This window comes from Mustela nigripes, chromosome 3, assembly GCF_022355385.1.
Source record: "Mustela nigripes isolate SB6536 chromosome 3, MUSNIG.SB6536, whole genome shotgun sequence".
NCBI lineage: Eukaryota > Metazoa > Chordata > Mammalia > Carnivora > Mustelidae > Mustela > Mustela nigripes.
In genome coordinates this window covers 9,564,423-9,579,247 of record NC_081559.1, presented here as the reverse complement: position 1 = coordinate 9,579,247, position 14,825 = coordinate 9,564,423, and the positions used below count along the sequence as shown (strand labels likewise).

The 14,825-nt window shown below is 35.3% G+C and overlaps 1 protein-coding gene across 1 annotated transcript in view; it reads left to right on the top strand.

Annotated features, from left to right (window-relative positions):
- The window catches only part of BOLL (boule homolog, RNA binding protein), a 48,948-nt gene that overhangs the window by 23,574 nt on the left and 10,549 nt on the right, over positions 1-14,825 (top strand). The window contains 1 exon segment of the mRNA XM_059392632.1: positions 466-564. Coding sequence (XP_059248615.1) covers positions 466-564 — 99 coding nt within the window.

Sequence of the window (14,825 nt, the reverse complement as noted above, 5' to 3'; positions counted from 1 at the left end):
TCTGTGCTGAGCTCAGAGCCTGACATGGGGCTCAGTCTCACAATCTTGAGATCACGACCTGAACTGAAATCAGGAGTTGGGCACTTAACCCACTGAGCCTCCCAGGCACCTCCTGAGGTGTGTTCTTAGTTGTCTTTGCATATACTATTCCCACCTTCTTTCCCTTAATTTTTCAAATCCAAGCATCAATTCCACAAGAAAGCTTTTTCTGACTGCCTCCCCAGTTTTCTTAAGCTAAATCAAGTAGTTCTTTTCTTTTCTTCTATATATGTTTCATTGGACTTAGAGTGATTTTGGCGATTCAACTGTCCCTGGTCAATCTATAAATTAATTAAAGATAGAATGTGTTTTTCATTTGTGTTCCTCCATTGTGTAGCAAAATGCCTAGTACATTGCAACAATGAATAAAAACTTTGAATTAATAAATAAAAGGTAACACATGTTTTTTTCTTTTTTTTATAACAGCCTTATTCTGATCATGGTGTTCAAGCAACATATCACCAGGTTTATGCTCCAAGTGCCATTGCTATGCCTGCACCTGTGATGCAGCCTGAACCAATTAAAGTAAGAAGTTTGTTCTGATTTTTTAATTATTTTTTCAGTCCTGTTTCAGGCCTTTCAAATTTATTTTCTAAAAAGAAATAATTTTGGATATTTATATCACATTTGTGATCAGAAGAACAGAATTAGTGAACTCTTTCATGTGAAGAGCGTACAATTCTAAATTAACTATAATTTTTACAGTAGTTTTACGTAACTTATAAATCACACATGGTCAAAATGTTTTATTTACTGTAATAAAATATATATAACATAATTTGCCATTTTTAAGTGTTTACCTAAGTGGTATTAATTACATCCATGTGCTGTGCAACCATTACTACTGTTTCCACACTTATGCATTAGCACAAAAAGAAAATCTGTACCCATCAAGCAATAACTTACCATTCTTTTCTCCCTACCAGTCCCTGGTACTCTGAAATCAACGTTTTAGCTCATTGAATTTGCCTCGATAGTTCACATACTCAGATTTTGGTTTGGTTAATGGCATATAGTATTTATGGGAAGATGAAATCGAGTTGACAATCTACTCTTTCAGTTTGGGAATTGTGCTTATGCATCCTAAATCAGATGCAGGCCAAAGAGTGGGAATCCAGTTAGATCCATGTATATATTCAATATATTTCAACTCTTGGCTGTGTAGCAGGGAATTCTGCTTACTCCCTTATGACCTAGTTTCTTAGTGAAACTCTTCGTCATTACTTGGAGGAAACGGACTATATCTGTAAGAACCACAGATTGATTAACTATTGCGATGGTAATATGAATCTTGTTTACGGTATACTTTGGTAAAGAAAGTAGGCATACTCTACAATAAAATGATAGAGATTAACTATTTCACACGCATATTTATTTATGTGTTGGAACTCAGTACCAAGATAGTCTACTTTAAGGAGCCCCCCCATATCCCTTCATCCTGTTACCACTCACCGCATTCCTTCACTGCTATTACTACCAGTAATGAAATAAAACTATAATTTGACCTAGTGTCACAGCCTCAAGTGTTCCTAAACTTTATCTATAGAGAACTATTATAGTATCAAAATCTTCTAAAATGGACTTCCTCTGATGTTAACATTTTCTCCAAATATACTTCTCTAAAGATAGTTGAAAGAGTTTTGCCATATTAAATAAGTACTAGTTTTTCCAGTTGCTGATTATATAGATCATATATATAAGCACAAATGATTAAAGTTGTACTGCTTGAATAATTCCAGTAGAGGATGGAGTGAATTTTCCATCCTCTACTGGAATAGAGGAGAAATTTTCAAATAACATTAATGCTACCCATTCTTAATTTAAAGTTTAATTCCTCTAGTTTAAAAGTAAACACTTTTCTATATTTTCTTAAATCTATGAGTAGCAAATGACAGAAATTATACTGAGAAACTGCTATCTTACTCTTTAATTTAGTCATATAGAAAGTACACATATGTTGACTATAAATTATAACAGAGACATAAATAGATATCTTTGTACATATAAGCTTATGACTGGAACCAATAAACTGCCTCTAGATGTCTAGAGAAAGGCCGCTAAAAGGGACTTCAACCCCTTCTGTCCTGATACACATCTTTACTCTACCATGCACAGACCAAAAGGGAACAAAATTACTGACTTTTTCCAATTTGGAATTTAATGTCTCGTTAAGCATTATAATAATTCTGGTTATCACATGGGATATATCCTAGGGAATATTTTAGTCCTACCCAAGTTAAGATTTAAGAAATAGGGAAGAGTTGAAGAGCTATGAACTATACTTAACTAGCTTACTCTGAAGCCCATCATATCTTTCACAATCATGAGATTTCATTGAATCTACAAAATCATGGATTATAAGACACACCATTATTTATCACTATAAAAGAAAAAAACATTGCCATCAATTGTAAATGTATCCCTATTTAGTGGTTTTGAAATAAGAAAAAATGTATGGCTCAACATGAGTGAAATTTTAACATTTTATTTTTAATTTAGAGATGTAATGTTGAGAGAGAGGCTAGGGGGAAAAAACAAGTCCTCTTTTGTTAGAGATGAGAAAAAAATTTTAATAAACTTTCAAAGTCAAAACTGGAACACAGGGCTATTGTATAGAGTTTTATATTCCCTCTTTTTGTTTTTATTTTTGTTTTAAGATCAATGTCCTATGTATTTTTTTAAAGATTTTTTTAATTTATTTGACAGAGATCATAAGTAAGCAGAGAGGCAGGCTTGGGGGAGAGTTGCGGAGTGGGGGGGGGCAGGCTCCGTGCTGAGCAGAGAGCCCCATGTGGGGCTCAATCCCCGGACCCTGAAATCATGACCTGAGCCAAAGACAGAGGCTTAAACCACTGAGACAGCCAGGCACCCTGTCCTATGTATTTTATACTAAATAACTTTTTTAGGTGATTTGAAGGCCCTCAACAGGAAATGCTACCCCACTCAGGGACAGAAACTCTAAAATCACGTCTATAGTTTTCTAAAACTATATAACCATGGGGAAATGCTTTAATATACCAAGTTTCGCTGTGTGGAAAATTATCTACTTTTGTTTATAGTACATTTGCATTATAACATAGAAGTCTTAATACATAACTATTATATCATTAGGAGATGATCTTTTCTCTAAAACATTAAAGTAGACTAATATCAAAATACTGATATTTGAAACATTAGCCTTTGTTCTTACTATGCAGATTTTCCCTGATACCAAATACCTTGGTGAATTAAAACAGAAAGGTGGAAATACTCCTTAGGATAACCGAGCCTGTTGTTTTTATAAGTATGTGTCATTTTTTAAACTCTAATGATTATAATTTAAGGGTATTAACTGTATATGTTCCAGAGTAAGTAATTTCTGATGCCAAAACTATCGTGAAGCATCAAATCTAATCAATAAAATAGAGACTTGATTCAGAGCTCAGAGCACAAGTCTAACTACTGTAAGAGACTGCCAGAAACTATTCATTGACTGTAAGGTACACACTACTATATTCTGTCAGATCAACTACATATATTGTAAAGCTGACCAATGTAGAAACTACTACATGAATATGGTATTAATTAGAGTATCAATTTTTTTTAATTCAGCAGAGTCCCATCTTAAATAGAACTAGGTTTTGAAGTCAAGAAAGCAAAATCACAGAATCATAAAATTAGCCCATTGAGTTAGACTACAGGAAGGAACAAAAGGAAAATCTCTGTGTATCTGGGCATTTGAACTATTACGCTTTTAAGATCTGTATCAAATCCCTAGGTAAGAAGGGGAGAAGTAGAAAATTCTTAACTATTTCTGTTTTACAGTGTTTTTCCATTTTTGCATTAATACAAGTATCTAATAAATTCATTCTTATGAGAATTAACTGAGATACTGGAGACTGGGGAAATTATAATTTGAAGTTAGCCTTTAAGTTAAATGTTCATTTTATGAACTCTTACCATTTGCAACAACATGTATGGAACTAAAGGGTATTATGCTAAGTGAAATAAGTCAATCAGAGAAAGACAATTATCACATGATCTCACTCATATGTGAAATTTAAGAAACAAAACAGAGGATCATGGGGAAGAGAGGGAAAATATAAAACAAGATGCAATTAGAGAGGGAGACAAACCATAAAAGATTCTTAATCACAGAAAATAAACTGAGGGCTGCTGGAGGGGAAGTGGGCTGGGGGATGGAGTTACTGGGTGATGGATGTCAAGGAGGGTACATGATATCATGAGCACTGCGTATTATATAAGACTATTGAGTCACTGTTCTCTACCTCTGAAACCAATAATACATTGTGTGTTAATTGAGTTTAAATAAAAAATAATATAAATAAAAATGAAAACATTAAATGTTCATTTTTAACTCTAATATAGAATAGCTTTCATGAAAATATTTTATATTCAGAATAATATTTAACTACTTTCCAGGCTATAAAGAATTTCTTCTAATTAAAGCACCAATTGGACTTGAATGAAAAGCCCAGCTATTTACCTATTACATCTTACCCTTTAGAGGGACACTGTGATTCAGAAGTAAATTAGAAAAGGATTTGTCCTGTCCTGTTTCTAGCTCAGAGACCCATTGTGTCCACTTAAACTAAAAATCAAAGACACTTTACTTTACAGAAACATTCCACTACTATCTTCTTCCTAACCATTTCCTCATTTCAGTATCATTAACACTTCTTATAAAGCAGTTTAGAGACTAAAATTTCCACACATTCAACAAGTCCTCAGAGTAGAGGACAACAAATGTAAAGAACTGCATTCTGGAGGACAGAGACAGGAAAACTCTGTGCCTTGCAGTTCTGGGCATACAAGAGGATAAAAATTTTCATTCATTGTACATGTCAAACTATAGATAGTCTCAGATTCTATGGAATAAATTATTTTATTCAATAGAGAACTTGGCAGTAGGAGCAAAAAAGCTCATTGAGCTAGAGAGTAGAAATTGCATAGGTTCTGTGTGTATCAAGCCTCTTTCTTAAACTATAAACATAAAACAGAGGATGGGGATAGTAAGAGGAATCAGGAATTAACGAATCTTTTAGAATTGTCATGGACAGATCTTCATTTAGGAATAGGCTAAACAGTAAAGTATACACTGTATAGGTCCCATGAAAATATATTTTTAAGATTTTATTTATTTATTTGACACGGAGAGAGAGATAGAGTCACAAGTAGGTGGAGAGGCAGGCAGAGAGAGAGGGAAGCAGGCTCCCCTCTGAGCAGAGAGCCCTATGTGGAGCTTGATCCAGGACCCTGAGATCATGACCTGAGCCGAAGGCGGAGGCTTAACCCACTGAGCCACCCAGGCGCCCCCCATCAAAATATTTTTGCATGTGGCATTACACTGAAGGTAAGGATAAACAGCATAAATATGGATATATGTATTAAGAACATATATATAAGAAGAAATTAAATAAACTTGTAAAAACATATCCCATGTTTCCAGTAATTACAGACTGAAAAACAGGAAGGATGAAATGGTTGCTGGCCAGTAAGAAAACACTGTATGAAACTATTGATATGATGGAAAAAATTAAATTTTTCTTTTCTGTAAAGGACCAGTAGTTACTACATAAAAACAAATCCTTGATATAGAAAGAATTTTTAAAAATTCTCCCAAAATACAGAAGATAACATGAAAGATTAAATAATGATGAAAAATAAAATGCTACACTAGAGAGAATAGAGACAAGTCCAACCAAAAAAAGAGTAACTCTCAAAAAGAATACAGAAAAAAAATTGAATAAAAAGAACAAGCAGAAATTTTAATAACAAAACAAAAACACCCTTGGTTTGTTTTGAATTTACAAATCAAAAGGGATTCACCATCCTTCAAGCAAAATTAATGAGAGGAAATCCATGTATAAAGTTCTGATAAATATCCATTACCCTCCTTCAAACATTCTGGTCCCTTTATTTTTTTAACCATATATTTTTAAATAACTTTAGACTTAAAGTTTCAAAAAATAATACAGAGTTTATGTATCCCCTAGCCCACCTTCTCCTAATTTTAACAACTAATATAACCATAGAACAATTAGGAGAAACAACAATTAGCATTTGTACAGTACTATTAACTAAACTACAGACCAGTTTTTCCCACAAATGTTCTTTTTCTGTTCCAAGATCTAACCCAAGGCCTCATGTTATATTAATTTGTAATCTCTCCTTACTCTCCTCCCATCTGTGAAATTTACAGTATTTCCTTGTCTTTCATGACTTTGACACTTTTAAAGAGTCAGTTATTTAAAGAGTCAGTTAAAAATAACTAGTCAGTTATTTTGTTGATTATTCATCAATATGAGTTTGGTATCTTCTCTTGATTAAATAGAAGTTATACGGAGGTTCCTAGGTGGCTCAGTCGGTAACACATGCAGCTCTTGATCTCAGGGTTGGGAGTTCAAGCCCCACTTGGGGTGTAAAGATTACTTTAAACAAATAAAATCTTAAAAAAAAAATGTTGTGCATTTGGGATAAGAATATCACAGAAGTGATGTGCCCTTTTCAGTGTATCATTTCAAAGGATACAAGATGTCAGTATATCTGATTGCTGGTAATATTAAACTTGACCACTTTAAGCATGAAAGGTAAATTGCCTAAGTAGCAGAGCTAGTAAGTGGGAGATCCAGGATTCCAACCTCAGCATGCTTTCTACCAAGAGAAAAACTTAGCTGGTCTTCTGAAATCCCTAACAGTAAAGTTCATTGACAAACCTATTTATGCATGAAGGACTTCACGTTGGGATTTTAGAGCATCCTTCTTAAATATGGACATGCAATCACATTAGAAGAGGGCCTCCAGAATGAGAGACCATAACAAGCAGAAAGAAGCATATAATGCAGGGGACAGAAGAAAATATCAAAGATACTATAATTAATATTCTCTTCGAGAGAAAATTAATGAGAAGTGGTCATGCATAGACAGACATCCTGGCAAACACTTCATTTTTTCTCAAACATATTGGTCCTTTTAACTTTTTTTAACTTTGTATTTTGAACTGTTTTCAGATTAACAGAAAAGTTGTAGAAATAATTGAGTTTCTGTATATCCTTCACCCTACTATTCTTTGACTAGAAGGCACTGGTACAGGGAATGAACATTAATACGATCCTCTTAATTAAACTATATACCTTACTTAAATTGTACTAGTTTTTCCATTAATGTGATAGCTGAAATAAATTAAATGTAAAAGGATTAAACATTATAGGCAAAAGCTTTTGAGAAAATAGAACAAAAAGAGACAGAGATGAATAATAATAGAGAAAAAAATAAAATTAGGACATTAATCCAAAAAATTTTTTAAAAGATTAGAAGATCCAAAAAGTAAAATATTAATTCCAGAAAAGGAAATAGTTTGGAGGAAGTTAGCAAAAGGTTAACACAATAAAATTCCCTAGGAAGTTAAGGACAAGGGTCATTAGATTAAAAGGGCCTACCAATTACTTGGCATAATTACTGAAAAAGACTCACAGTAAGACACATTATTGTGAAATTTCAGAATGGCAGGGATTAAAAAAAAAAGAAAAAAAACCTACGGCAAGAAAAGAGATCACATACAAAGAATCAGCAACACTGGAAGCTACAATGGAGCAAAGCTTTAAAAATATTTAATGAAAACTTTAATCTAGGATTCTATAATAGACAAGTAAATATGACAAAAATACATTTTCATACAGTAGAGTCTCAAAAAACTTTGCCCCACATGCATCCTTTACTCAGGATGCTGCTAAACATATTTCACCAAACAACAGAATAAACTAAGAAAAGATATGGGGTTAAAAAAAAACAAACAAACAGGCATCTAAAACAGGGGCAAAGGCTATGAGAATTCTGAGGATGATAACAAAAAGAAGTCTTGGGATGATGGCTGCTTAGCTGATTTAAAAAGCAGTCAGCCTTGAATTGGAGCAAGACTCAGGATTGTTCTCTGCAGGAGAAGTAATTTTTATTTGTGTAGAAACTTGTATTAGGTATCTTAAAGAACTGTGGAAGGAATATAGAGAGACTTAGCCAGAGGTTTGAAGAAAACTAAATGAGTGGAGAAAATGAAGCAATTAATAAAAACAAAAAGCTGTTCAAAAAAGAAAACATAGGGGTGCCGAGGGTGCCTGCATGGCTCAGTGGGTTAAAGCCTCTGCCTTCGGCTCAGGTCATGATCCCAGGGTGCTGGGATGGAGCTCCGCATTGGGCTCTCGGGAGCCTGCTTCCCCCTCTCTCTCTGCCTGCCTCTCTGCCTACTTGTGATCTCTGTCTGTCCAATAAATAAATAAAATCTTTTTAAAAAAAGAGAGAACATAATTATAATATACCAGATGACTCATTAGTGAATAGCATTTAAGCATAATAATTAAAAAACAAACTTAAAAACAAACTTAAGCAAAACTTATGATGTAAAGAAGATGGACAAGGAAATAAAAGAGATATAAAAGAGTTAAAATCTTTATCTACCATAAAGAAGTAAGAAGTCATTAGATAATGCAATTGTTCATTTAATAGAGACAGAAATATAGAAATAAATGTTAGAAGAAACAACTGAAGTAAATGAATGTGGCCACCTCTGAAAAAGTGAAGTGAAATAGGAATGGAGAGGCAAGGGAGGAAGAGTGTGTTAAACCTTTTTTTCCTTACCCTTTAAACACTATTTGATTTTTAAAACTAGGTATATAATTACTTTTAATAAAAATTTAAAAATTAACTTCAAAAGTGCAATGAACATCCGATTGTTAACAACCAAGATATATCAGACAAATGTGAACATTGGGGAAAAAACCCAGGATGACATTAATAAGAAAGTAAATTTCTAAAAAACAATCTGAAGGGTTTGAATTGGCGGGGGGGTGGGAGGTTGGGGTACCAGGTGGTGGGTATTACAGAGGGCATGGATTGCATGGGGCACTGGGTGTGGTGAAAAAATAATGAATACTGTTATGCTGAAATTAAATTAAAAATAAATTTTTTAAAAATCTTTAAAAATAAAGAAATAGGAAATAGCCCCCCCAAAAAAGTAAATTTCAAAGTAAAAAGCATTGTAAACAAGACAGAGAAGTCCAGTTTATTATGATAAAAAGTCAAATCTAATATGAATTAAGTCTAATAATGTAACATCAAAAATATAAAATAGGGGCTCCTGCTGGCTCAGTCAGAGGAGCATACCTCTCTTGATCTCAGAGTCGTGGGCTCAAGCCCCACATGGGGTGTAGAGATTACTTAGATAAAACTTTAAAAAATAAAATAGAGGGGGCACCTGGGCATCTCAGTCCGTTGAATGTCTGACTCTTGATTTCAGCTCACGTCATGATCTCAGGGTAGCTTGAGCCCCATGTCAGGCTCTACACTCAGGGGGGAGTCTGCTCAAGATTCTCTTTTTTCCTCTCCCTCCATCCCCTCTCCCAGCTCTCAATCATTCACTCTTTCTCTCTAAAAGTAAATTTTAAAATCTCCTTAAAAATTAATTAATTTAATTAAATGAAAAAGGTCAGTTTAATAATGTAACATCAAAAGTAAAAAGTAGGGGCACCTGGCTGGCTCATTTGGCAGAGTGTGCAACTCTTGATCTCTGGGTCATAAATTCAAGCCCCATCTTGAGTATAGAGGCTTCTTAGTAAAAGTAAAAACATAAAATACAAAGTAAAAACTTCTAGAAATACCAACAGAAAGAAACACAGCTGTGATAAGACACTTTGATATCACAACACAGATTCAAATAAGTAAGCCCTAAAAACACTATATATGAATAATATATAATATATAAATTTTGTTCCTTGCAAAGAGAAGCTACCTCTTTTCTAACAATCACATAAGCTGATAATATTTTAGTCACAAAGTAAATATAAATTCAATAAACTATACAGGCTATTTTCAGTAATTATAATGAGTTACATGCATGAAAGGAGAGCAGGTGCAAGGCAGAAGTATTGAGAGAATGACCCCTAGTAGACAAGATTGCCTACTGAAATAGCAACAAAGAGTTGTTATAACCTAGATGATGAGACCTAAGTGTTCTATGTTCTGGTCATGACAGTCCCCACTCCTCCTCAACCACAGCATGAACTAGGACCACTCTCCAGTCCTCTTATTTTTTTTTTCCAGCCAACTAAATATTACCAACCATCTTAGCTAATAATACCCTCAAGAGAAAATTTTCTCTAGGTGAAAACCACAAAGCATCTGAAAACAACACAATAAGTAACATGTGAGAGAAATATCAATGAACTATAATTGACATATAACATATTAGTTATAGGTGTACAACATATTCATGTATATATTATGAAATGGTCATCACAGTAAGTCTAGTTAACACCCAAAAGCTCACATACTTACAATTTTTTTCTTATGATAAGAACTTTTAAGATCTACTCTCTGAGCAACTTTCAAATATGCAATACAGTATTATTAATTGTAGTCACCATGCTATACATTAGTGGTCTACTTAGAAATGTCTTCTATATGTATTACTAAAGCAGTTATGTTTGCTTACTTTTCCATTATTCAGACTTAAGATGCTATCAATTTGAGTTTTCTCCACACAACTAAATCAGTTAAAATATACTGAAATTTCTTATGTATTCACTTAGGCATTCTTTCTTGAATACTTCAGACTTTAGACCTTTCATGAAACAGTGTTGTTTCAGAGCGTGTATCTGTTGCTTATCTTAAAACTTCAGAATAAATACATTGGTGACAGATTTTAAAGCATTCGTGCATTGCAAAACACCTTACCTTCCTTCATGCTTTCTGCAGTGAAAAGTTCTTAATCTAAACCCTATTAGCTCTTCATTGCAAGGGTGAAAACCTCCTACTTCCTCTTGTAAACCTTTAAGGAAGAGATATTTATGTCATTCAGGAAATTTTAATCAAGGTTTATTTAAAAACCTCCTCTCTCAACTTTAAAAATTGGCCAAAACAACTTTTACTTGAAAAATATTTATAGGATATGTTTTGTTTTATATTGCCAATTTTGTCTTTTTCATATATACCAATTTATATCAATTCATACTGCTTGTACTACTTGGAGGTTACCTCATCTCCTTTATTTTCACTTTCTATCTTGACTTTTGTAATTTTTATCCTTTCCTGAATACTCTTCAAGAAAGTTTCTTTAAGGGTGGCTCAGTGGGTTAAGCCACTGCCTTTGGCTCAGGTCATGATCTCAGGGTCCTGGGGTCGAGTCCCACATCGGGCTCTCTGCTCGGCAGAGAGCCTGCTTCCTCCTCTCTCTCTCTCTCTGCCTGCCTTTCTGACTACTTGTGATCTTTCTCTGTCAAATAAATAAATTCTTTAAAAAAAATAAAAAATAAAAGAAAGTTTCTTTAAAAAGAAGGGAGTCAAAATCAAATCAGTTTGCTTATCCTTCTAATCTGACAAAGATTTAATTAGAGGATTAAATTGAAATTGCACCCGAAATAAAAAACTTTATGGATTAAAATTATGTATTACTGTTTCTGACTCATATTACTGTATACTGTCAAATCTGACAGAATCTAAACAAATTATTGGTCATAAGTTAATTAATAAATCACATAAACAAATTACCCCTTGCATAGACATGTTATATGGATGCTACCATATAACAAGTCTCAAGTAACAACTCATTCTCAGTAGTTCAATTTATCAAGCATTTATATTGAACATTACATATGAAAAATAATATTTGAAGTGCTGTAAGTATAATTAGTAAGATTTCACCCTCAAGATTATATTCAGCTCTGTCCATGCCCCGAGCCCATAATTTTTTTCTCACTTTAACTGTTACTTGTAATATAATGTTACATTAAAAAATTTTTCATATGTGGACTCAAAGGTACTTCTGTACTATATAGTGAAAGTATTAATGGGGTAACAAGGAGAACAAGGCACAGATGTCTTCACTTCACTTCTCCATTTCAGCATTGTACTGGAAGTCCTAGCAAATGAGGAAAGACAAGAAGGAAATAAAAATATACATATTAGGAAGGAATAAATAAAACTGCCTTTGTTTGCAGATGACATGATCATCTATACAGAAGATCCAGAAGAACTGACCAAAAAATTCCTGGAAGTAATAAGCAGTTATAACAAGGCTGCAGGATACAGGCTTAATATGCAAAAGTCAGTTGTTTCTGTGCTCACCAGCAGTGAATATAAAAATGAAATACTTAAGTGTAAATCTAACAAAATATGTACAAGATTTAGATGAGAAAAATTAAATACTCTGATGAAAGAAATCAAAGAAGAACTAAATAAATGGAGAGATATTCCATGTGCATGGATAGGAAGACACCATATTGTCAAGATGTCAGTTCTTCCCAACTTTATCTACAGGTTCAATGCAATCCCATTCAAAATCTCAGTAAGTGGGACGCCTGGGTGGCTCAGTTGGTTAAGCAGCTGCCTTCGGCTCAGGTCATGATCCCAGCATCCTGGGATCGAGTCCCATATCGGGCTCCTTGCTCCGCAGGGAGCCTGCTTCTCCGTCTGACTCTGCCTGCCTCTCTGTCTGCCTGTGCTCGCTCTCGCTCGCTCTCTCTGACAAATAAATAAAATATTTATTTTTTTTTTTAAAGATTTTTTATTTATTTATTTGACAGAGAGAGATCACAGGTAGGTAGAGAGACTGGCAGAGAGAGAGAGAGAGAGAGAGAGTGAAGCAGGCTCCCTGCTGAGCAGAGAGCCCGATGTGGGACTCGATCCCAGGACCCTGAGATCATGACCTGAGCCGAAGGCAGCGGCTTAACCCACTGAGCCACCCAGGCACCCCAAATAAAATCTTTAAAAAAAAAAAATCTCAGTAAGTATTTTATAGATATTGGCAAACTGATTTTTAAGTTTATATGGAAAGAAGACCCAGAATAGCCAACACAATATTTAATGAAGAGAAAAAAGCCGGCAGACTGACACTACTCAACTTCAAGACACGATAAAGCTATAGCAGTCAAGACAATGTGGTATTAGTAAAAGAACAGACAATCAATGTTAACAGAACAGAGAGCCCAGAACAGACCCATATATATTTCAAATAATCTTAGATAGAGGAGCAAATAAAACACAATGGAGAAAAGATAATCTTTTCAACAAATGATACTGGAACAACCAGATATCCACATACAAAAAAGTGAATCAAGGGGCGCCTGTGTGGTTCAGTTATTAAGCATTTGCCTTTAGCTCAGGTCATGATCCCAGTGTCCCAGGATCAAGCCCCATATTGGGCTCCCCTACTCAGCAGGGAACCTGGCTCTCCCTCTCCAGCTGCCCTGTGCATGTGTTTCCTCTCTTGCTATCTCTCTTTGTCATAAATAAATTTAAAAATCTTTTTTAAAAAAGTGAATCTAGACACAGATGTTACACTTCTCACAAAAATTAATTCACAGATCTTAATGTAAAACATAAAACTGTGAAACTCCTAGAAGATAACACAGGAGAAAATCTAAATAACCGTGAGTTTGGCAATGACTTTTTAGATACAGCATTTAAGTCATGATTCATGAAAGAAATATTTGATAAGTTGAGCTTCATTAAAATTAAAAACTTCAGCTCTGTGAAAGACAGTGTCAAGAGAATGAAATGACAAGCCGTAGATTGAAAGAAAACAAAAACATATCTGATAAAGAAATGTTATCCAAAATATACACAGAAGTCTTAAAGCTAAACAATAAGAAAATGAACAAACTGATTAAAAACAGGGCTAAGTCCTTAATAGACAACTCAGCAAAGAAGATATACAAATGGCAAGTAAGCATATGAAAAGATATTTAACATCATAGGGAATTGCAAATTAAAATGAGATACCACAGGAGAAGCAGGATGGTGGAGGAGAAGGAGACCTAAATATCATTAGGTCCAGGAGTTCAGCAAGTTAACAAACCATTCTGAACACCTACAAATTCAACAGGAGATCAAAGAGAAGTGCAGCAATTCTAGGAGCAGAAAAGCAATCGCTTTCTGGAAAGTAGGGCATGCAGAGAGGTGAATCCAAGGTGATACACAGGAAGATAGACCACGGGCGGAGGGGACAGCTCCTGACAAGCGGTAGAGCAGTGAAGCACAAAATAGGAACTTTTAGAAGTCTGTTCCTCTGCAGGACAATGCTCCAGAGGCTAAGCAGGGGTGGACCCCTCGTGGGGACAGTGGAGTCTCAGGACCTGCGAGGTCACAGAAAGACCCAGGGTGCCTGAGTGCAAAGCTACCCAGGTATCAGAGCAGGGAAGCTGGCTGCAGAGACAGAGCCAAGGAGTGAGCTCTCAGCTCAGAGTTACCTTAAACCATGATCCAAGGCACAGTTGGACCACTGCTCTTTGAGCAGGGACCTCCCAAGTGGCAGATCTGGGGACACCCCCTCCTTCTTCCTCTGGGAGGAGCAGTGTGGGAATGCATTGCAGGAATCAGCAGGGTTTGGACACTCCAACCGGGGCTATGCACCAGAGATAGAAATACTTGGTCATAGGCTGCGTGGCACAGAATGCGACTGGAGACCAGGGAGATGGGAGGGATTGACTGCTTTTCTCTGAGGGTGAACTGAAGAGAGGGACCCTGAGCTCTCGGCTCCTACAGGGCCAGCGATTAGAAGGCTGCCATATTCACTCCTATCCTCCAAAGCTCTACGGAAAGCGTTCAGGAAACAAAAGCTACCGAACGAACCTGAGCAGATTGCTTAGCCTGGCCCCTGGCAGGGGTGGTGCAGTTCCGCCTCCGGCAAAGACATTTGAGAATTATTGCAACAGCCCCGCCCCCCAGGAGGTCACCAAGAACATCCAGCTAAGACGAAGTTCACCCATCAATGAGAACTGCAAAACTTCAGAGCTACG